Here is a 25,376-nt window from a genome sequence, read left to right as displayed (position 1 = left end):
CCATCCTATCCACCAGCCGAATGAACCGACTGTTGTTATTGTATGGTTACATAACGATAAAGTAGCTACGATTATCTCCCTTTTCCTTCTAATTTAATATCCAACGTTTGTGTTGTTTGGCATGTTAGCTTTAGTCCATGGAGTGTCTTGAGATGAGATAATAAATATTATATTCTTATATTTTGATTTATAGTATTGCTCGGCCTTAGTCAAATATTCTGGTGTCGCTATGTTATATCCAAATGTTAGATTTACCATGTCTCCTCTCGCGTTTGATGATTATAATTCATTAAACATATATAATAAAACCCTTAGGTCTTTTGATTTGAGGTCCTTGGTTTGTAACCTTGAAATTTAGGTTAAGATCATAGGTAAATTTAACGTTCTAGAATTAAAAACTCATATTTATAAATAATAACGCCATGGGAATTTTTGCATTAGGTTGCAAGCAACTTGACAAAGAAAAAGCCAACCGGAAGTGACATTGTGTAAACCTGAAGTAGATATTTTTTGTACTTATTTAATGTAAAAGTATACTGAACCATATTATTTTGAATCCAGTGTCAAGCAACTCTCAAATAATACAGGAAGTGACATTTTTTTAAACCGGAAGTAACAAATAATTCTTTAGAAGAAAACTAATAGAAACCGTATATTTTTGGAATAAGCGTACAATTAGCTATCCTTTGACAATGGACATCACATTTTAATAGTATTATACCAAAGAGATCTTTATGAGTTGAAAGACGATCAATTGCTCCCTGAACAATTGGTTTTTAATTTGGTCTTTCCACTTTTTTGTGGAAAGACCTATTGTTTTTCTTCTGATTATTTTTTCTTTTTTTTTCTTCCGCCTAATTTTGTTCTTGCAATAAATATTTGTTTCGCAATATGCCCCTTAGATATTTGGTATATGATATCAAACAGTTTATGCGCTTTTGAAATTTACCCTGCGTAAACAAAACTTTTCTTTGTAGGAGTTATCTCCCCAAACGCTGTTTATCTTGTGTCCACCACTCCTTCGCAACCTTAAAAGATTACGACAAATTTATTTTATAAAATTGCTCGTTATCTACTTCCCATGATTTGTCCTTTTTTGACTGAAGCAATATGAACGCTCCATATAAGCGTTATTTCCCCTTATGCATTTGATATAAGTGATATGCATTTCTATCTTGTTAACCATAAGTCAAACAGACCTAGGATCTTTTGATTTGAGGTCCTTGGTCCAAAAAAAATTAAAAATAGGTCAAGGTCAAATGTCAAGGTCATATTCTATTTTTTTAATTTGGCTTATTTTTACTTATTTCCAAAAACCGTATAAGATATCAACAAATTATTTTTGCTAAATTGTTAGTTGCGACATGTCGTAACACGTAAATTTTGATTGCAAGGGTACGTTGAATGTAAAAGGGAGTTTTCTCCCCTTTTGTATTTAAAAATATGCGTATGGTGATATAACTCATTTACCAAATATAATTAAGACCTATGGTCTTTTGATTTGAGGTCCTTGGTTTATGACCTTGAAATTAATCTCCAGGTCATAGCTTAATTTGACGTTCTAGATTTTGACCTTTGCTTTTATATCATATGTATACATGATAAAGCCGTGAGACTTTTCGCAAAAGGTATCAAACCATTTAACCTTGATAAAACAACAGGAAGTGACCTTGTGTAAACCGGAAGTAGCTATTTTTTGTACTTTATTAATATAAAAGTATATAGAACCAGATATTTTTGGAATCAGTGTCAAGTAAATATACAAATATTATCGGAAGTAATATTTTTCAAACCGGAAGTAACAATTATCTCCCTAATTTAAAAAATATTGTATAGAAACCATATATATTTGAAATCAGCGTACAATAAGCTATCATTTGACGATTGAAATGACATTTTTAACTTTTATATTGAAATACATTGTTTTTGGTGGAAAGGCCTTCAATTGTTCTCTGAACAATTGGTTTTTAGTTATTATTATTATTTTTTTATTTTTGTGCAAAAGTTTGTTCTTGCGACAAGTTTTTGTTACGCAATATGTTGCTAAGATAATTTATATGCTGTAACGTATAGTTTATGCCTTTTTTAAATTTCATCATTCTAATCCAAACAATTTTCTTTGTAAGAGTTATCTCAGTCTCTATTTACTGTTTATAATGTGTGTGTATATCTTCTTTATCCCCATCCATATTTCACTTAAATTATTGTCAGCTTATTCGAATATGTGCATGTTTTCTGGCACGTTTGAAATAAATGCAATTCATCTAATGTGTGAATGTATATTTTCACAATCATGTAATTATAAACATTTAGCATGTTTTAAAAACAGGAAAAAATGTTTATAAGTGCAACACACGGTATTTTTTGACAAGAAATCAATTTTTCTTACACTTTTAAAATTCAAATGAAGTAAAACAAGAAATCAATCTGGTTGACGCAACAATGACAATCTGTTACACAGAATAATAGTGGTGCATTTCTTTCCAGTGGGTCTCAATCAACACTGATGTACAGAAATCGTGGTAAGCTTTTTTTACTAGTGGTTATTGGCTTTGAACAAGCTGTCAGTAACTGCGTGCAGTGGCGGATCCAGAGGGGGGCGTAGAGGGCATACGCCCCCCTTTTGCTTGGACTTTTTTTCTTTTGTAAAAAGAATAATAAGACTAGACTTTGTGAACTTTGCCATTTCCCGTGTATTTAATTTCTATGAGACAATTCATTACATATAAAGATTTTTTTTCGCCAGTATTTACTGAATATGTCAAAACTTAAATTACAAAATACTAAACTCCGAAGAAAATTCAAAACGGAAAGTCCCTAATCAAATGGCAAATTCAAATGATAAAACACATCAAAAGAATGGACAACAACTGTAATATTCTTGACTTGGTACATGCATTTTCAAATGTAGAAAATGATGGATTGAACCTGGTTTTATAGCGCTAAACCTCTCACTTATATGACAGTCGCATCACAGTAGAGTGATTCGGTATGGTTAAGTTGACCAGTTCGTTGAAAAAACATCACTCAGTCATTTCGAAATTCAAATTATAGGAACACATTTGCAATTCTGAGCATGAAAAATCATGACACCTTCAAAGCGACAAAGGAGTGAGCAAGAACGTATTGACTTCTCTTACACAATTTAACCAAACAGAAAGTTGTACTCTATTATACTCTCACGAAAAAAAGTTCCACATTAATATTATTTACCTACGAAATTATGTTTAATCCCAAACGCCCTCGCCTATCTTAAAATAACATAGCTGAATAATTATCCCCAGTCAGTATAAGCTCTGGAAAGATTTAAAGTGCAAGGTACGAACCAGTTGTTTGAGGAGGCAATCTGAGATATTTGAGAGAACAAATCTTACTCTACTTTTTGCCTTAAACAAAAATTCTGGCCGTATTTGGATTGAAAACAATAATCTTGTCCACTTTTTGGCTAATAGAAACGAAAATTTTCTACAGCATAATAATGAATAAAAAACGGGCGTATTTTTTTGGGGACGGGGGTTTGCATGAACTGATATATTGAATACTTTTATCAAGATCAGACTGCAACCTGCCTGCTGGGTGTGGCCTTTATGTCTCCATTTGTCCACCGTCATTCATAAATTCGTTGTCATTTCAGACTCATTCGTAGCCTTTGGTTAATTTTCAATGTTGTTGGGTAAAACATATCAATCAAAATTGCTGGTTTGTCTTTTTGAACTCGTGTCGCTCGTATTGTAAAATTCATCGAATAGCACGGAGTGTATCTTGTTTACAACAAGAAATCTGTGAGTCTATGCTAACTTAACATACAACAAGCGAGAATTATTTTTTACTGACAAGTCCCACATCAAATATATCAGTTTATAGCTTTTGACCCATACTATCATTGTATGATAGACAATTTATGGGGAGTATACAACATCAAAAATGTCCAACCCTTACACTTAACAGCAACTATAAAATATACATGCCCAAGTCACGAACCGTTTAAAAAGTGCATTTTACACTTATTTTATGTTTTTTAGCCAAAAAAAGGTGCCAAAATTTTTTCGCCTCGCTCCACTCGCCGAATTTAAAAAACTTCGCCCCCCCCCCTTTGCAAAATCCTGGATCCGCCCTCTGCATATCATCTGTCATTGTAAAACTTCTATATCTTAATTCAACCCCAATACAAATATATCTGACACTCTGCAAGTAAATCGAACAATTTTACTCTTGGTTAAATTAGAATAGAATTAAATGTTCCCTTGCACATAAGTTGTCGAAATACACTCCTTCAATAACTTACACCTTGGCTTGAGAATTATTTCCCAAGTCATCTATAGTGTTTAACTTCTGATATACATTTTAAAATATAGTAATCTACTTTTTGTAATGTGTGGAAGCATTTTATTCCTTTAAGACCCAAATATGTAGTTAATAAGAAAATCTTGGCATTTTTTACCCTTCGTGTATCTAACTTTTGTTTTGATCAATTATTAAAAATACGCGTTAACTGCTTTGAAAAAAGGAATATCAACTTGGACAAAATGGCTACCGTTTGTAAAACGACTGTGTAGAGACGATTTTATTGAATCAGCAATATTTGAACTCACATGAGGCAAATATTTGTACTTTTGTTAGATATTATTATTGTATTACTCTTTTTATTCATTTTCTGCTATATCTACCTACTTATAAAATTCACTTTCAGTCGTTGAGTTAACGAAAAACATCGTTGGACATTTTCTTATTCCAGCTTAATATGCAGCAACCGAGTCAAATGAAATTTGGCAAAATAATGGCTTTAACGCCACAAAGAACCGACACATGTCGTTGTTCCTGCCAAGAATCAAGAAGATCAGAGAATAAGAAATATGATCACTATACATAAGAGTTAAAATAGTTTTTCATAAATGTAACGTTGCACAATCGTTTTTTTTTACATAGCTTTTTTATTTTAATTCTCAAATATACTAGATATTACTTAGTATATGATCAAGAGCTGTAAAAACATAATTTAAAACATATATTGAATTTGTATTAATATTGGTTCGTGTTTTTTTTAACATTTTTATGTTGTTTTGCGGATGAAATTTCAAATATTCTGTTTTATATCCTAGGGGTTGTAGGCACATGGTGCCCATCGTTTGAAAGTAGAAATAGAGCAATCAAACAATCGTCATAATCAATTTCAATTCACCCTTATTTCATTATTACAAGTAGCCATGTAGTAGGCGCTTATTTATAAGGAAATGAAAAACTTTTAAATGCTCGTCCTCAAACTTGAATTGGATCTATAAAATATATAACTTTCTCACTGAAGGTATTCAAAAAGGTAACCAAAGATTTTGCGACGATGCAAATATTAAACTTTACAATATAAATAAATATCTTTAACCAATGAATTCAAATAGCAAAAGCTATACACTTAACAAATATATACTTATCAAGCGCTATGTAAATTATTTAACAATGAAATACATTAAATATGAAATTTGGAGTTGTACCACTGGAACTAATAATTAATTAATAACACTGTCTGTCACACAGTATTGTGGGGACCCTCCCTCTGGTATATTCCCTCTCTCTTTTATTACTGACTATGCGGGGGCTTTTCTAATTACTAGGGGCATTGTGATGACCTATAGTTGTTAATTTCTATGTCATTTAGTCTCTTGGCAATCATAATACATATTCTTTTATATATAGCGATGTCGTTATTACGACATAGCGATGTCGTTTTAACGACATGTATTTGAAATTACAACATAGCGATGTTGTTATGTCGAAATTACGACATGCTATGTCGTAATTATGGCATACATTTTTTTTAATGGCCCTTATCGGCTTTCGTAGTATTTACCGAAGCAAAAATTAAAAAAAAAAACAATTGATGCAGACAATAGTTGATACATGTCTTAGAAAAAATACTCATTGCTGGACTATGTCAATGGAAACTCGAATCGTTGTGACAGTTTTTAATCTTTTTTTGTAACATTAGTCAATGCAGACTGATATAAAAATTCCGATGAACATTTGTATAAAAGAAAATGTCAAGGAATATGACAGTTGTTGTCCAATCATTTGATGTGTTTTGTCTTTAATTGATTTTGCCATTTGATTAAGGAATTTTAGTTTTGAATTTTTTTAGGAGTTCATTTTTTTTGTGATTTTACTTTTTGTCTGGCTCTACATGCTTTGAATGCTGTCCAGACATATTTCATGATTTCATTATTGTCTGTTTCAAGTCATTTCTAAATCATTGTGTTAATTTATTTATACCATGCAAGGATAGTGTTGTAATATATAGTAATTATACCATGTTGTCATACATGTATTTCTGGTACATGTAAGACAATTGACAGAGTGCATGACCATAAAATGGCTATTATTAGAAGTACATGTTAGTATAAAACGCATGCATATACATCAAAGCAAAAGTTTATGACGAATTTGTCAAGACTAAGAATATGCTGAAATATTGAATTTGTCGTACTAGAAACGATTCGTTAGCCATAGTTAAACTCTTGTAGGTGTCAATATTGTCCACGGCCGATGTTGTCAAACCACCAGGTTTCGCAGGACGAACCACGTTTTTCATGTTTTCATAATCGAATGTTTTGGTATTGTAGATAGATGGACAATTGGATCATTCATAAACGACAAACGTTAACTGTAAATTTATCATTTAGTATCTCCTCCTTTCCTGGTCCTAGCATCTAGAAGAAGACCTATTTACGTAATGAGATAGAAGTAATTCAGTTTAATGTTATGTTAAAGAATTATGTAGAAATTAAATAGAATTAACTTTAAAATGCAAAATGTAAAATTTGTCCAAATGGAATATATCCACTGAATCTGCATATTTGGCCAAACGTTTATCAACTAATGTTTTGTCTTCCTGAACTACCTGCATGTGCAGCGTTTTCAACATAGTCAAGTATTGTTGTTAATCAATTTATTAATTAAACTAATTAAAATTATCCTCTACCAGTTGTTAACAGAAAAAACTGTTCGACTCGAGAAGTATACATTCCTGTTAGGAATAACGCCAGTGTCTATACGTGAGCACTCTTTGTCAAACTTCTGTTCTGTTCTGCAAGAAATGTAGTTACGATTTCGTTTCTTTACTCACAAATGGTTTTATGTTTGGCTTTTCATCTAAGCCACATATTTTGCCGACCTGCTGGACTATAAACAGCATCTTCGAATCTTTTATGGAAACTCAGTTAGAAACACAATTGTTATAGGAATTATGGTATAGACAGTGCAATATGTATATGTGGATTTGCTTCTGGAATGTTGCTACGGAGCACCTGAGTTCACCCCAGTTTTTGGTTGGGTTCGTATTCCTTAGTCTTTATTATTCTATGTTGTGTCTTGGTCCTACTATTTTTCAGTTTGTCTTTTTCTTTTTTAGCTATGGCGTTGTCAGTTTATTATCGATCTATGGGTTTAAATGTCCCTCTGGTATCTTTTGCCCCTATTTTGAAATTTAATTTACTATGAAAATATTAAACCAAACATCCTAACATTGAAGATTTCTATAGGGAAACCATCGATATTATTTCGTAATATAATTTTATTCAGCTAGATTAAAATACAAAACAAATCACACTTATACTTTGATTGTCAGTGAAAGGACTTCCGTTACAAAGCTGAATGTGTAGTTAGAGGATACTACTTATCACATCTGTTTTTGTTAGGCAAAATTGTATGGAGCCTGTTTCGTAAAAAATCAATCGAACATTTTATGTACAACTTGATACCAACGGACAGGTTACCTGTGTACCTTCTCGATTAACGGACTTTTCTCACATGTAACTTAATGCAAGCGCAATGAACGTACTGAGTCCTCATTATCCAGATGGAGCACTTTGTTTTATTGTTCTCTATTAATCGATTATTTGAATCTCAACAATACCATAGATTTTATATATTATGTATAGCACTCGAGTGTCCAACACGATGTGCAAACAAGTATGTAAACTATATATGTGTACAAATTGACGTGTCCTAATTTTTTTCATAATGATACACAAAAGTCAATAAGTTTGTAATATTTTATTTGTTGATAAACATCGATACGTTTAATTTTCGTGGCGACTTTTTTTGTATCATAATTAAATGAAATAATTATATGAAATACTTGGAACATAAAAAAGAAGATGTGGTATGATTGCCAATGAGACAACTCTCCACAAGAGACCAAAATGACACAGAAATTAACAATAATAGATTATCGTACGGCCCTCAACAATGAGCAAAGCCAATACCGTATATTCATAAGTTCATTTTTATGAACAGAGAAGTTGTAATTGAAAGAGATGTCGAAGATAGAAACGGGTAAATGTTCCTCCAATTCCAATAAAAAAAAAGGGAGAAATGATAATGAACAATTTTTTGAAAAATACCAAACACCCCCTATGTCCTTTTTGGTGGATTGAATATACATTTTGACCTGTAGCAAGGCAAACATCGATTCTTTTCAAAACTACGTTCCCTGTCAGAACAACTAAAATTACCAATGATTAAAAAAAAAGGAAATAATGAATTGAAACAATTACAAATCTTGATAATAACGTTGAACATTCATCAACATTATTGGTTTTTAAAACAGTATGTTTTTATTTTATTTTATGTTTTTGATATTTATTTTTTGTTATTTCTATTGTACAGGAAACATTTGCTACATCAATTTAAAATATTATTCAAAAATCAATTCTCGGCAGACAATTCAACTAATCGAACACAATCATTTATAATTTATTGTATAAAATCTACCCAATATATTGTATGATAGCTGTTTCCGTCTGTTAAAGGGCATAATGTAGATCATCGTCAATTTTTAAAACGTATAAAAAACTTGTATCCTGATGTCGTGACCACATGGTAAGTGATACAGTTTAAAATATATCTCTCGTTATGATAACAGATGAAATTTGAAACTTGTTGATATTGATTTGCAATCATTTCCAATTATGGTAATTTTTCTCATAGGAATAGCATATTGCTCTATTAATAAATAATAAACATTGGCTGTAAAAGGTAAGTAATTTACGTACAACTTTTATAAATCAAAGATATTACATACATAACTGGTACAATTTTTGATATTTAAGAATGACAAAACTATCTTTAAAATGTTGAGACACCATGTGTAAATAAATGGACAATAATATACGTCTAATACAAAAATGATATATGCGAAGGAATGAAGGTCCTGAATTTTGTTTGAAAGATAAAGGCTTTACACCATGATGTAAAACTATTATATGTCAGCTTTTTCAAAGTTAATGGTATATGTTATTTTGTATAACTATTCAAATGTACCTGTTTTTGAAACTTTTCAGTGGTAGGTAAATTTTTTTAAAGAGGACAGGGAAGATAGACACCAGATATTACCAATCAGTTCTGGATAGACCTTATCAATATTTTACTCTTTTCGAATTGTTCGCCTTAAATCAAGTGACAATCAATACATACACAACTAAGACCAGAAAGGGGACTTCCAATGCCTGCCTCTCTTTGGAATATTTCCAGACAACAATTATAGGTTGTTCCTTTCAAGATGTCTCCGTACCTCGATCAAATCCGCCTCTGTTTTCAATGTAAAGACATCTTATACTGTAATCGACCATAAACCAATCTGCAAATTACTATAAATATGTATCTGTAAACAAAAAGTTACTAACTGTTAAAAAATTATAACATATGGTTCAAATAAGTGATAAATAAATTCATTTATTGTAATGTTATGGCAGTAAAGATTTGAATTTATTAATCACATCTGTATATGAGGGGCGGTAGGAGGGGATGAACACAATACAAATCCCAAAAAATCAATCATAAATTTCCGAGTCGCCCGATAAGGGTAAATCCCAAATTCCCGCGAAAAAAGTCAAATCATAAACAAATATAAATCCCTGGTCCCGACGACCAGAAACGGGTCGTTCTGTCCCCCTCTTATATATATTAAAAAGATCATCACATTATGTGTTTCTTACCTAGTGTAGGTTGTAAACTTCAAACTGCATCGGATAACTCCAATAACTTGAAAATTGAAGTAGTTCGACAATAAAAGGGTATTATTTCGTTTGATGAGCTATAATCTCAAAGACTGCGGCGCTTCTACAAGGTAAAATGTCTTTAAACAAATATTTTGCACATAACTTGTAAAAGTGATTGTCAAACTGTATGTACATGAAATAAACAAGCTTATTAAATGTTTATAAGCATGTTCCTAAGAATTTATATGATTTTTTTGTCATAGATTTTTCTAAAAATGTTTTGCCTAGCTCTTCTCAGCACTATATATTCAGTTTTCGTGAATACCTCTCTCCTTTCAAAACTCCGCACCTGACCAGGACCATCAGAGCAGGGCTTCACTGTAGATTACAAAGTAAAAGTCTCAGTAAATTGCATATTTAACCAATATTTCTCGGGTACATTCGTAATCATGATCTGGATCACCAATTTCTTATTTAGATCGTGTACAGCCTCTGGGTAAAGTTAAACATAAACAAGATATGGTCGAGTGATTACACATCACAATATTGTAAATATGTTTGAAAAATAAATGAACATGACTTTGTGTTCGTAAATTAAATGTGTACAAATTTAATAACACAAAAAGTACATTATTTGTTTTATATTTTACAAAGTATTTATATTTGAGATTAAAAACAAGATCAATGACAGTAATAATTCATACATTAAACTGTGTTTACATTTTTATTTATATATGATCCTTATTCTATACATTGTCTACATTTATCTATTTTTTTGGAAATCTAATTTACAAAGGTTCGGATAAACACTTAAGAGACAAAACGTCGTAAAATCGGAATTCGAGAAATTCAAATTTTAGCATTTCGATTTAAAGGAGTGAAATAGTTAATCAAATGACAGTTAAATAGAAATATGAACAATAATTGTTTAAATTCTAATGCTGGTATTACGATTATTTAGTTCTTGATCCTCATTTATTTATACATAAAATTACGAAATATAAGAATATGGATAAAGTAGAATCACCCCTGAATGTACAATATCAACTTCCAAGCAAGGATCGAAGCTCATAAACTCGGCAATCAGGACTTCGGGATAGTTAAGAGAGCAGACGACCTTGCTTTGGAAGTTGGTAAAACATTTCTATTAAACCTGTCATACTCCTCCTTTTTCTAAAGATTATGGGAAGTACCATAAAACGTATAAATATGGGGTGTTACCAAAGGCCTAAGGGAGATACCATTTGATTTTTAGGGGGGGGGGGCTAGGATGAATAATGTTGTCCTGCATGTTTTTAGTTATAACCTCTATCCTGCCTTTTTTTTCACTCTATTCGGTCCTGCCTTTTTTTTTATCAGTTAATCCTGACTTTTACATAAATTGTCATCCTGGCTTTTTTTTTTGCCTCCCCCCATAAAAATCAAATGGTAGCTCCCTAACTAATGGTCCGATCACAAACGAAAGCCCAAAGGCAAAAAACGTGAAATCTAAAACACAAAAAACGCAAAATTGGCTGCATTCGGCTTCCATATGACTGTTATTATAAATTGTTTCAAATGTATATTTTATTTGTTTCGTATCTGTTTCTATTTGTTTCAATTGCAATCAAGTTTAAAATTATACAGACTTTACGTCTTCCTTGAGGATGTGATAGTCGTAACCAAGTTTCCGTAGTTGATTCTGCGGAAGTAATACTACCGCTACAAATATTGTATATTGTTGTGTAATAAAATTAACGGTACCAATTTTCTTGCACCAGATGCGCATTTCGACAATACATGTCTCTTCAGTGATGCTCGTGGCCAAACTATTTAAAATCCAAAGCTTATATAAAAGATGAAGAGCTATAATCCAAAAAGTCCAAAAAGTATAGCCAAATCCGTGAAAGGAATCAGAGCTTTGCATGAGGGAGATACATTCCTTAATTTATAATAATTTCTAATATTTTGTATCAGCAAATTTTAATAACACAAAAAATCCGTATTTTCATGCCAGTACCGAAGTACTGGCTACTGGGCTGGTGATACCCTCGGGGACTTATAGTCCACGAGCAGAGGCATCGACCCACAGGTAGTAATAAAATTAACGGTACCAATTTTCTTGCACCAGATGCGCATTTCGACAATACATGTCTCTTCAGTGATGCTCGTGGCCAAAATATTTAAAATCCAAAGCTTATATAAAAGATGAAGAAAATGTGTTTAAATACTGATATAACGTACAATATAAGGGATCAAAAATAAGATAATGAATATATGTGCACTATTAAAAGTATTCTTTTAAAAGCATATACGGGGAACTTAAGTATTTGAGTTAAGCTATAATAAAAGACCTTGTATGACAATAAACAGTCGTGAACAAGAATTATGTTACTACTTTTAAATAAAACACGTGGGGCCTCGGTGTAGGAGTTGTCTAAATAGTTCATATACAGTATCACTAGCCTGTCAACACTGAGGTTTTGAGTGCACACGTGGTTAGTGCCTTTGACTCCGACCTTAAGAATGTTCGCTACTCTGTTTCAGAATAACAAGCTTTTTAAAAGACTGTAATAAATTGATAGCATATACATAAAGGAACTAAAAAAGTAGATAAACATTAAGGTGCATCGTGTGCTTGCTTTGGAGATATGAGTCATTGATAATTTGGCGGGAAATGATTCTCTCTAGACTTTTTATACATTTAACATTTTTATTTCAAAAACTATGAAGATTTTGAAATATGGCTTTTAAAACTATATGTAATAATTTTATGAAAAGAAAAGTAGGGGTTAATGGGAATTTTTTTTTGAAGGCACTACATGGATAAAACAAGTGGATTCCGATTATCTGGCAAAAATTAAAAAACAAGAGAAGCGAACATTCTTAACTAACTAGAGTTGTCATGGTTTTCCTGACGAGATCGGTGGTTATCTTTTCGCCACGATATAACCATTAGTGCTGAAATTACCCAAACAAACGACAACAGTCCGCAAAACATACACTGAAAAAGATTAATCAGCACATACAACTTAAAAACGGGGGTTGAACTCATGTGTTCCGGAAGGGTAAGCATTAGCTCCAGTCTACTCCCCGGAATATACATGCCATGTTTGTCTCGATAGGCCTCAATGATAAATAAAATCATTATTAATAGGACATGTTGATACTAGTAAACGGAAGATGTGTTAATTTAAAAATAACTGACTTTTTTTCTAAGTCCAAACTAAACGGTATAATAATTGACCTAAGCGAAAAATGTTTTGCTTACGTAACATTTTCCAAGTCCAAACGTAAAGACATAATAATTGACCTAAGTTAAAACGGTATTTGCTTAAGTAACATGCAGGCTCCTTAACATTATAGTTTTAACGTAAAACAAAGAATATATCATAATGACACTCACAAAAATACTCATGGATTTAATTAAATCACAGTTTTTCTAAAAAAAGCTACATTTTGTACAATGTCCTGACAACATCACAACCATTACAGGAAAGGTTTTGTAAAAAAAAAGGATTCTTATGGGCTAATATTCATTTGATTGGAATGTAATGTGCCATTTTAAACCTACTCATTGTGAAGTGCTGTTTAGCATTTACTCGTACTTTTGTTGTACGCTATACAATGTTCTGTTTTTGAACGGACATACGTGAATGGCGTACTTCGGTACTGGCATGAAAATACGGATTTTTTGTGTTATTAAAATTTGCTGTTACAAAATGATAGAAATTATTATAAATTAAGGAATGTATCTCCCTCATGCAAAGCTCTGATTCCTTTCACGGATTTGGCTATACTTTTTGGACCTTTTGGATTATAGCTCTTCATCTTTTATATAAGCTTTGGATTTCAAATATTTTGGCCACGAGCATCACTGAAGAGACATGTATTGTCGAAATGCGCATCTGCTGCAAGAAAATTGGTACCATTAATTTTATTATAACTTTTAAGTTTCGAGATCACGAAAGTTAGAGCAAACCCATTTTCAATGTAGCTTTCATCACGGACAAAAGGTTGCTATGTTGATACAGCTGCTTGTGACCTGTTCTTCCACGAGGATACAACCTAATTAGAGGCCAATTAAACCATCATTACGTATACACTTTTTTTCTTGATCAGTCCTGTTGATATGTCTACTGAAATCCAGACATGCTTTGTACGTTGACCAGTCCTTATGACAGGTCTGCTCTAGATAAGTTATAAACAATCTTAACATTTGACAATTAACAAGCAATACATTTTGACTGTCCTGACTTTTTCCATGACCGTTCCTAATCAACAATATTCTTCAAAATAAAATAAAAAAAGTATTTTAACTTTAATTCATCAACATGTGAATGTATGCAGTCAAACAACTTTTCCATGTTTTTCTTTCTCTGTTGAACATTTTAGTTAAGATGTTCGTTATTATATATCCTATTAAAAAATTATAATATATATCTATTGGCTATGACGTGAAACGAAGGGGAATAGTTGCTGTAGAGAGGGACAATAAACATGCTGTTGTATAAATAACCAGCAAATAAGTGTGTATCTATACAAAGAGATACATAAAGGACATTCAGACTCATATGTCGAAGACAAGTCGACATTGTCATTAAAAAAATGGATAATACTACGAAAGCAAAGAACAGTCTACAAAAAAAACCATAATTGCTTACATCCACTTGATTTGAACTTTAGAGGATAGATGTATCATTGGCACATCTCCTTTATTATATATAATAGAAAACTAAAAACTGATGAGCAACATGAACATGATGAACCCTATCAAAAACCGGGGTTGATCTATGATGCTCCGTAAAAGTAAGCAGATTCTAATCTACATGCAAGTACAAATAGGTAGACAAGTCTCATTCGGTTGAAATTTAGCAAGACGTTGGATCCATATAAGTGGGACTACAACCGTTACTAAATAACTTGTCGCAGGTATAATTATGGATGTGCTCCAATTTTGTAGCCACAATCCCGTGACGTTTTCTTCGTATGTGCATGATTTTCGTGTTTGTTGTTTTGTACCTTATCTTCGGATTTTACTTTCTAGTCGTCAGCAACAAGACGGTTGCCACGAGTACAGCAAAAATGTGTTACATATCCAAAACACCTGAGGTCACCCCTATTTTGTAGTGTGTTAATTTTGCATTTGACTTATACTTTGTGTTGTGTTTGCGATTTTCTTTTAACCTTGTCTATCTTTGTCCAAAAAATCCCCAACTTTGAGTTCACTTTTAAAAATTGACATTTGATCTTGACAGTATTTGGAAACGGAAATGGCCATGTATAGCCAATTTTCTATATAGATATAAGAAGATGTGGTATAAGTGCCAATGAGACAACTCTCGGACCAAGTCAAAATTTATAAAAAAAAAAACCTAAACTATTATAGGTCAAAGTACGGCCTTCAACACGGAGCCTTGGCTCACACCGAACAGCAAGCTATATATAAGGGCCCCAAAAATTACTAATGTAAAACCATTCAAACAGGAAAATATATAAAAAAATGTGAAACGAGAAACATAATCATATGTATTCATGTTTAAGAGTGAGAGAAGACATTGACCAATCCATTATCGTATGAAGATTATGATATATCATTGGATTAAAGATGAGTAACACACCACGAATTTCACGACTCCCCAGTAGAACAGAATCTCGCTGCCCTTTCGAGAACATCAACTAAATAGGAAATCAAGGAATTATTCTTATGACAACATAAGAATGTGATCGCAGTCGAAATGCCTGATCAGTAGTACATCTGAAATTCACACCTATGTATTCGAAAAGCAACATGACACCAATATATTTTCATTATAAAAAGACATAATAATAGATCGTTTATCATCTTTTTCATTTAAATAATGATAAATAACACATTATGATTTTATTTAATAAAGACCATCAAAGAAATATAAAACGCGATGACATCTTGTTATCAAAGTTAACATATGTCGTTTATGAATAAAAAATATTGTAAAAGTACTCCCACTTCCAAATTGATTGATATTAACAATAATCTGCATGCTTAGACAATATATTTTTCTTCATCAAAAAGACATATCAATTATTTTATAATTATTCAAAATCACTTATCATAACGTGGAACCAGTACGTAAACAAAACAAAATATCTATGAATATTATCTATCTTCACAAAAGAGGCGTGGTTTGTAAAACAGCTGTATTTTCAAAGTGCAACATATTCCAGATTGCTGAAACTATTTCATTCACTTTATGGAATTGCATGAATAATACAATAAAAGCAATCGTTGAAAAGAAACATTAGCCCTTTTGTTTTACTTTTTTGTGAATATATAGAAATACCCCCTTTTCCTAAAAAAAAAGCTGAAACATGAAAAATACCAAACACTACGACACCCAACCTATTATACCTTTATAATTACTAAACTGTAGGAAATCAGCAACAAATACAAAAGATTTGTTCAATTTAATTTAATTGTATGTTTTATCTTCGTAAGGTCGTATTCAGGAGTTTTGTGGAATATTTAAAAGTCTATATAATAATTATAGTTCAAAGTCAGTATGTCCTCATGCAAACGGAAAACGAAATATTGCGTAGATATAATGACGTGTATCTTTCACCCCAAATTCCACGTGGTTTCCTTTTCGCTGATCGAACTAGTTTACATGATTGTTTACGGGCCAGCTGAAATTCGCCTCTGGGTGAGGGATTTTCTCGCTGCGTTGAAGAAACCGTGGCTTTTGGTTGTTTTCTTCTTTTTGGTCAGGTTCCGGACTCTTTGACACAATCCCCGATACAATTCTTAATTCTACAGTGCAGTCCGATGTATCCGCGCACCTAAGTGTTTTGACTTCACTTTATTAAACTCATAAAACAATTAATCGGATAATATTGTGTGAACAAATTCATAACATACTTTTATTTCATAAAATCTTCTGTATGTATGGTTCCAATCTAAAAGTTTTCTGTAATTGGTGTTTAAAATTAGGGAAACCCCTATTTTGATAATTCTATCAATGTCCGGTGATTTCGCGCAGGCCTTCTAAAAATAGCATATTTTGAATAACGGAAAGATTTTATGCTACAAAATATTATTGAATTTGAACCATATAGACTGCCTAGGATGCAGAGCAAAAAAATTTTCAATCTGATAAATTTATTATCAATGAAACAAATGTTATTAGATGATGTATTCTCATGTAATAGAAATTGGATAAATATTAGTGTTGTCAACGGTTAACCGATTAACCGTCAGAAAGGCCGAATATCGAATACCAAAATCGCTAACCGGTTAACCGGACTTCTATAGAATTTCAATAGATTTGATAAAAATGTGTATTGAAATCATTAAATAATTATGTAATATTTAAAAATTATCGTCGTGGTGATTGAGATGACAGATCAATTGTCCAGTATATTGATAGCTATTGGTAAACCAAAAAATAAAGTAATTAGAACTTAATCAACATGTCTATCAGATCGGGGCAAGATCTTAAGTAAACATAATTAGTATACATGTTTTAAAACAGTAACTTTAAATGAGTAGTCCGATTAAATTTCACGATTTACTTCATTATTTTATTTTTAATCTAATATTGCATAGACCTACCTCTGAACGCGCAAGGCGTTTCATACTTTTAATTAAACGAAATGCCAACTCAAAAATTGTGAAATGCAAATCAACTTGATTGTAAAATACGTATACTTGATGGTACAATTCAGGTAACAGGCTTAATTTATTCAAATAGAAACACTCCACATTTTTTTTTGAGACATCAAGAGAAAATGAAAGAATCATCGGTTTCAGACATTTTCAGTTCGACGAGATCAAGAACGTTTTTTTTATTTTCCAATCTGAAGTTATTACAATCGCCATAGTAAATACGGTGTATTGGATTATAAAAAGTCAAACTTTGCCAGGAATACTCACAGACAAGCCTTATAATGCAAAATGACAAACTTCAATTCATTGTATTATAGAAACGTACATGTGTAGGGTACTATAGATAAGGTCTTCAAACATCAACTTAAAGTACCGGTTAATCGGTTCATCGGTCGAACGATGATCCGAGTAACCGGTTAGGCTAAACTGTACCATTTGACAACACTACTAAATATAGTTAATCATTGGATTGCAGTTTTAAATTTACTCTTGAACTTATCAATTTTAATCTTTTCTGTACCTTCGGAATTCTAAATAATCAAAAGAACGTTTCTATTTGTGTAACATTGCTGATATGACGAAATCAGGTAATGCGCGACATCACCGGCCGCGCGGACACCGGGGACTTCACTGTATATTTATATCATTCTTTTATTTAACCCATATTTGCGAGAATTTCTTTAAAAAATCAGTAGGGACTTAAGCTTCCAAGAGATGAATTTATATAGCTTAGTATGCTTATATTTACTATGTTGTCAATTAGTGTTCTATTTTGTGTTAAATGAAACGGAGTGGCTAGCCGGACGAATAGTGCTAGGGCTATTTGTCCGGCCATTGCAATGCGCTTGTCATTTTATGTGCGTACGGAAGTGCTTATAATATTATCTTCAGCAGCACCAGGGGGTCGCGTGTAATCCGATCACTGATTTTCAATTTTGAGATCAATGCTGAAAACGGCGATATCAATATTTGTGATAAATTACTGAATAAACTCATCATAGATACCAGGACTAAATTTTGTATATACGCCAGACGCGCGTTTCGTCTACAAAAGACTCAGACCACTCTTATAATATTGAATTGTGATATCAACACCACACAAATATATTTTCATTATATTATATATGATTGTAAAAAGACACCATAAGATATCGTTTATCATTAATTTTTATGATTTAAATATAAATGACAGCTTGAGTCTGGTTATCATAGTTAGCATTTGTCGTTTATGCATAAGAAATACTGCAAACGTGCTTTTAAATTGATGGATATGAACAATGACTGCAATATTTAGACAATATATTTTTCTTCTTCTGAAAGAGTTATAGCAAAGATTTTAAAATTATTCAGAATCAGTTTAAGTAAAATTATGCTAAAACTGATGTCGAGTGGATTTGAAGACAGAACAATTTAATTCCGTTTCTTAAAATATTTGGGATTGAAAAATGTTTTTATTATTACTTCATACATGTATTAGATTTTTTGGTCCGTTTACTCGCAAAGGTAGGTACAACTAGCAATTTTGTTTTATCAAATGCATTCTGTTTAATATGTGTCATTCGATATTGATCAGAACATCTACAGAATTGGCTTAAGGTCAGAACACACAGCAAACAAGTAAAAATAAATATAATACAAATAAAATAAAATAAAACACAGAATGTTTCGTCTTGATATAGTTATTTTATGCTGACTTGCTTTTATACAAACATCAAAGTAATTTCATTTATCATACTTCAGTTTGTATTATCTTCAAAAACTGTCTTTAAAAAATACTATTACCGGATCAGTAGTTTCAAAAACTATTTACTTTGTATGAACTATTTACTGGAAACACATTTTTTTCCAGAAAAGAGCTTTGAAAAAGTTTTTAACCTCAAAACTTATCTAAGTAAACACTTATTTTCTCTCAAGATCGCTGAACCTATCATTCATTTTATAAAACCCATCGTTGAAAGGAAACTTTAGGCCATTTGATTTACTTTTTTGTAAATGTATATACATACCCCCCCCCCCCCCTGAAAAAGGCTGAAACATGAACAACACAAAATACTACGCCATCCAACCTCTCAAAGCTTAACAATTACTAAACTGTAGATAATCATCCACTAATACATAGGATTTGTGCATATACTTTAATTGTATTTGTTATCTTCGGAAAATGGTATTTAGGAAGTTTGTGGAATATGTGAAAGTCTATATGATATATAGTTCAGTCAGTATGTCCTAATTGCATCAGGAAAACGATATATTGCGTAGATTTAACGACGTGTATATTTTACCCTCAATTCCACAAGAGACGTTCAATTCGTTCATTGATGTGTTTCGGAGTTTAGTGTGGTGTCCATTACGCTGAAATAGTATACATGATTGTTTAAGGCCAGCTGAAGGGCGCCTCCGGGTGCTGCGTTGAAGACCCAGTGGTGGCCTTGAGTTGTGTTCTACTATTTGGTCGGGTTACTATCTCTTTGACACATTCCCCGTTTCAATTCTCAATTCTATATTAAGACCATTCTTTTTTTAACCCATACTTGCGATATATTGTTGAAAAAAAGTAGGAATTCCGAGAGATGAATTAATTTAGCCTAATATTCTTATATTTTCTATGATGTCATTTGTGTTAAAAAAAATACTGAAACCATCCTTATACTATTGAATTGTAATATGACTGTTATATATCAAATAAGAAAATACCGTTTTCATTGTTTAAACGACTTCAAATATGTGTCAGAATTTTCATTTAACTTTAAGTTATCATCAGTTGGTAACAGAGCTAGTATCCAACAGCCTTCTGACTATTTAATATAGATAAACTTTAATGTTTATGCTTATACAACTTCAATATATCTATATAGCTATATATATATATATATAATCTATATTTTATTGCATTTCGACTAATTGCGTATATTGACTGTCCCTTTGGTATCTTTCGTCCATCTTTAATAGTTAATTCGTTTTTTGCGCAACATTAATAATAAATAAAAGTATAGCTGACTTTGATCCTTGTTCTTTGAAAAGAGATAAATTTAGGTCGTAGCGGTTTAACTTGTTAATTTATATTTTTGGCCATCTCTCTCTCTCTCTCTCCTCTATATATCCTGCGTTTCTTTATTTTTACTGGTCTTTCTTAAAATCAACGTCTCATGCAAAATATTTAAACCTGTATCAAAATATTGTATACTTCTGAATGTTTTGATTTATATTTAGATATCGCTTACACACAACAAAAATAGATAACATCAACCCTAAGGATTGTATGGGTTATAAAAAACAATAGTCACTTTAACTTCTCTAGGGACGTCCGTTTGGCAGAGTGGGGTGTATTCATATGTAGACATGTCCGGCCGGAATGGGGATGTTAAATCTAATCCTTCGTGTAGATATAATCAGACAAATGCCATCTATGCACAGGCAATGATCTCAATCTAAAGTTCGTATTAATTTTCTTATATTTACAATGTAGATTTGTTTGTTTGTTATCTGTTCCTCTAAGGCGATTATTTTCTTAAAAAAGTATAGGTAAATTTTTAACATTAGCATATTGCTTAAGACTGCATGAATACGGAAAAAATATTCGGTATTTAAATACTGTACGATGCGAAGCACCGTACTATTCTGTTTCGAACAAATAGTAAGAATTGGACAGTTCTTTTTAATCAGAGCATTGAAGTATTATACTGACAATACAATACTTCCATGATGATGGACAGAGTATTTTCTTCAGTATATGTATAATGATAAAACTAGTATACTATGTTTTAAAGGGCCTGAAATTAAGCCTCCCATTAACTACAACTACGTAAATTCTTTATTCCACAGCATATGAATTTACAAATTAAGCCTCTACGACCTAAATTACTCTCTTTTCAAATAATGAGGATCAAAGTTAGCTGCTTTTATTTATTATTTATGTTGCGAAACAATATAATTCACTCAACGAGTCGAAATGCAATAAAATATAGTTTTATAGCTATATAGATAAGTGAAGTTGTGAGCATACATATTGTTGTTTTGAACAATTAAATTTATAGTGTTCTAAATTATTCCTTTTTAATACTATTTCCATAATTATTACTTAAAGGACTCAAAAGTACATTTAACTTTAACCCACTGTGTTAAGTCATATATATGTAATCAAAACAGGTTCTGTAAAAAATCACGTTAGCTTTAAACTGTTGAACAAATGACAACAAATTAGCATTTAAATATACATGATGCGTAACCTTGAAAACTACAAATGATTGAATAAAAAAACATGTAAACAAATGATTTATATCGTGAAAAATTAGTCAACCATAGAGTTGTCCATTTAAAGGATGTAAATCGAAATATTTTAAACAGGTACTGTCTAGTATCCGTTAAAATCTTATGGGTGTATTGTAAAACGAAGCTAATTTTACACCGTCACGTTTTATATATACGGGATACAAAATGAAATTAAAAACAATGTGAATTTCCCGTATATATAAATCGTGACGGTGTAAAACTAGCTTCGTTTTAAAATACACGTAACAATATGAGGTAAGTTCTTATTATATATCGCGCTTTCTCTTTAGCTGTAATACTTTGTGTCAAGGAATTATATGGAAGTTTCAAACGGAATCAGAAATTTAAGTTAAAAAAGATCTGTCTAAGCATAGACTGGATGAAAGCGAAAGATTCGCAAGGTTCACGAATGCCACCCATGCTCCTGTACGCAACCTTTCATAATACAACTTATAAGCCTAGTATGAATGTGTTTTACATTGTGTATAATTGTTTTATATGTAAAAGGTAGAGCTAATCAAATTTAAGATACCAAATATTCACATGATTTTGAGATATTTTGTGTCTTTTGCTTTTGTATATAAAAATAAATATGAGACATACGTGGTATTATACATGGATCCATGATCCTTTCAAAGAACTTGCTTCTTTTACTCATATTTTAAATGAATATTGAAAAGGGTGCAACGACCCGTATCTGGCCATTTTCGTCACTTGGATGGCAATACAGCTTTAATATTATTCAAATATTTAAAACAAATTTTCCTTTCCAACAATAACAATTTAATTCTTAAGATAAACAGATAAAGTAAATAAATTACAATTGTTTGAATTATATATAAATACTTTGCATGTAGCCCTAATGGAAAAACTAAGATATTCAAAATTTATCCAAACTTCAAAGAAATAAAATTTCAAAAGTACATATACGTTGCAGTGGTGGGTTTGATCATAGAAGTAATATATTGACTATTCATATTATACCTCTATAGTTCGATTTACATATACATGATATAGTTACGTAACCTGAACTGTGATCGAAAATGAAATAGATATCCTCGTGAATAGGTACACAAATATAGTTGATGATTGAATTAAAAGTACGTAACACTACACTCCTATATCAACTCTACACTACACTGTATATACACGGTGTCTTCCTCCTATTTTACTTTTAAAAAATACTATTCCTTCTATTCCCATTTGCAAATAACAATAGATGTTTTAATAAATAATTGGTTTTTATAACAGTCCAGGTTGATTAGAATTTCATCTAAGATTTACCTGTATTTTTTTTTAAAAGCATAACATAGACAAGAAAAGACAAGACAATATTTTATTTAAGTTTTACCTCTTCATTATATAAAACATACAAAATTTGACAAAACAACATCATAAAACATACAAGAGCCACTCTAAAAAGAGTTATGAGAGACTATCTAAAATTTATATAAATTATTTACACTAAAATTAGCTATATAAAATACATTTTCTTTAGAAATAAAATGTCATTGCAGATTTTGGCAGTATAAAAGTACATATTTTCATCTGTGAATAAAAATATAAATTTATCGTCATCAGACAATTACATAAAATTAATATAAAATAGAGTTGCTTGATAAAACAAATAACAACGCAAATGTTCACACAAAGGACAATTCATTAATACATGTTTTTCATCTTCAATTAAAAGATTTTCATTACAAATACTGTATTTTATAACAAATTCTATTTTCAACTAAAAGACTTTCATACCTTCCAGTCTCAATTTTTGATATACAATAGTTGGTACACAGTGACTGTTTATGTATAATATCTTTTTTATTTGTAATGTTTCTTTTTTCATCAAAGAAATACTTAAAAATAAAGAAAAAATATGATAAAGAGATTGGAGTTCGATTTATTTAAATTGTTTTGAATTTGTACTTCAAAAAAGAAAAATTATGATAAATAGATTTAGATTAAGAAAAATTATGATAAATAGAGTTAGATTTATTTCAAATTTTTTTGAAATTGTACTTAAAAATAAAGAAACATCATGATGAATAGACTTGAGTTAGATTTATAATTTAAAAAAAAAAACAATTTGTAACCTTAAAAAATTGTCTGCTGTACTAACAAATCATGATACAGATAATATTATAACCAAGTATAATCTTAAGATGTGGAATAAAATTATACTCTAAAAATATGATTACTTAGACCAATAATCGACTAACAGACGACAACTCAGTGGGGCGTATGCTAATCTTCAGTACAGAAAAGAATCTAACACACTTATCAGCTGCAGATATTATATATGGTGATAGGACATTTTACACCTGTTCAATCCTATTCTTCCAACTGTTGTATTTTCACGCAATAGTTGACGGAGCAATTTATCAACTCGTGCACAGTTTACTTAAAGCCAAGAGTGAACTAGTATATATATGTTAGCGGCAATAATTGAAATTAGGCATTAAGCTTAAATCCTAGGCAATAAGCTAACGCCTAGGCAGTTTGTCTAATGCCTAAATGATGTTAAGCATTAGTTTTAAATCCTAGGATTTAAACTGAAATCCTGAAAAATGTGTGCAGGCATTAAGCTTAATGCCAAAAATATAAATGCTAGTAAACAAAAGTCATTCATTTAAATAAAAATATTTTGTTAAAGAATAACATTATGAGAAGTAGGTTTATCGATATTGTTCAAAGAATGGTCCTATAAGATTACATTCTTAGGACAGAAATTATAATAATGTTAGGACCGACTTACGACATGTCTCAGCATGCACATCGAAGCTATCTGAGCTTTATCTTTGAGGATTATCTTAGCTAGGATGTTTTAACCGCTGTCCGGCATATTGGCTTAAAAAAAATATCAAAAGAAAAACATTAAATATTGTATCAAATTTAGCCAACAACTTTAATTAAAAAAAACCGATTCAATATTAGAAAATACTTTTTTTTTAAATTTAAAGGTACTAAATAATTTTGATATTATAGTTGTACATTGAAACTCTTTGAAACAAAAAAAATGTAAGTAAAAAAATATAAATACGTTTTATATTAGAATTGTATTGTAAAAAGTTAGAATCAAATATATAACGTGCATCTTTCATATGAATCCTGAGTACTTCAAATATTTTATTTTATTACTTCAAAAGTATGATTTTTCTGATGCAAAACTTCAGGGCCCAGATTCATCCTAAATAAAAAAGAAGAAGATGTGGAATGATTGCCAATGAAACAACTGTTCACAAGAGACCGGAAATAAAATAACTAATAAAATATGTTATTTATATTAAAACGCATCAAATAATAGTTTAAAAATATGAAAACTTGATAGGAATTTATGTTGAAATCAATGTGTTATCACAAGTTGTGGAACTGTTTAATAACAAAGAATATTTACTTATCCAATAAAATAAAATGGAAAATGGTGTGAGCAAAAAATCATATCTTAATTTTGTCTACTTTTGAGCATGAAAAAAATATGAATTAATTCCGTTTTT

At 31.0% G+C, this 25,376-nt stretch overlaps 1 protein-coding gene across 10 annotated transcripts in view; it reads left to right on the top strand.

Moving 5' to 3' along the window:
- The first annotated feature begins 2,443 nt into the window (after positions 1-2,443).
- Positions 2,444-25,376, top strand: part of LOC139488548 (galactoside alpha-(1,2)-fucosyltransferase 1-like) — a 33,642-nt gene continuing 10,709 nt past the window's right edge. Inside the window, exon 1 of one of the 10 annotated variants that reach the window (XM_071274272.1) lies at positions 2,444-2,522. In XM_071274272.1, the coding sequence (XP_071130373.1) occupies positions 2,507-2,522 (16 nt within the window). In that variant the 5' untranslated portion in view covers positions 2,444-2,506. Of the gene's footprint in view, positions 2,523-8,688; positions 9,028-18,879; positions 19,117-21,934; positions 22,138-25,376 lie in introns of those variants that run through there. The other 9 variants (XM_071274271.1, XM_071274275.1, XM_071274269.1 and 6 more) reach the window with 9 other exon arrangements.

This window comes from Mytilus edulis, chromosome 9 (genome assembly GCF_963676685.1).
Source record: "Mytilus edulis chromosome 9, xbMytEdul2.2, whole genome shotgun sequence".
Classification (NCBI taxonomy): domain Eukaryota; kingdom Metazoa; phylum Mollusca; class Bivalvia; order Mytilida; family Mytilidae; genus Mytilus; species Mytilus edulis.
This window is presented reverse-complemented; position numbering and strand designations above follow the sequence as displayed.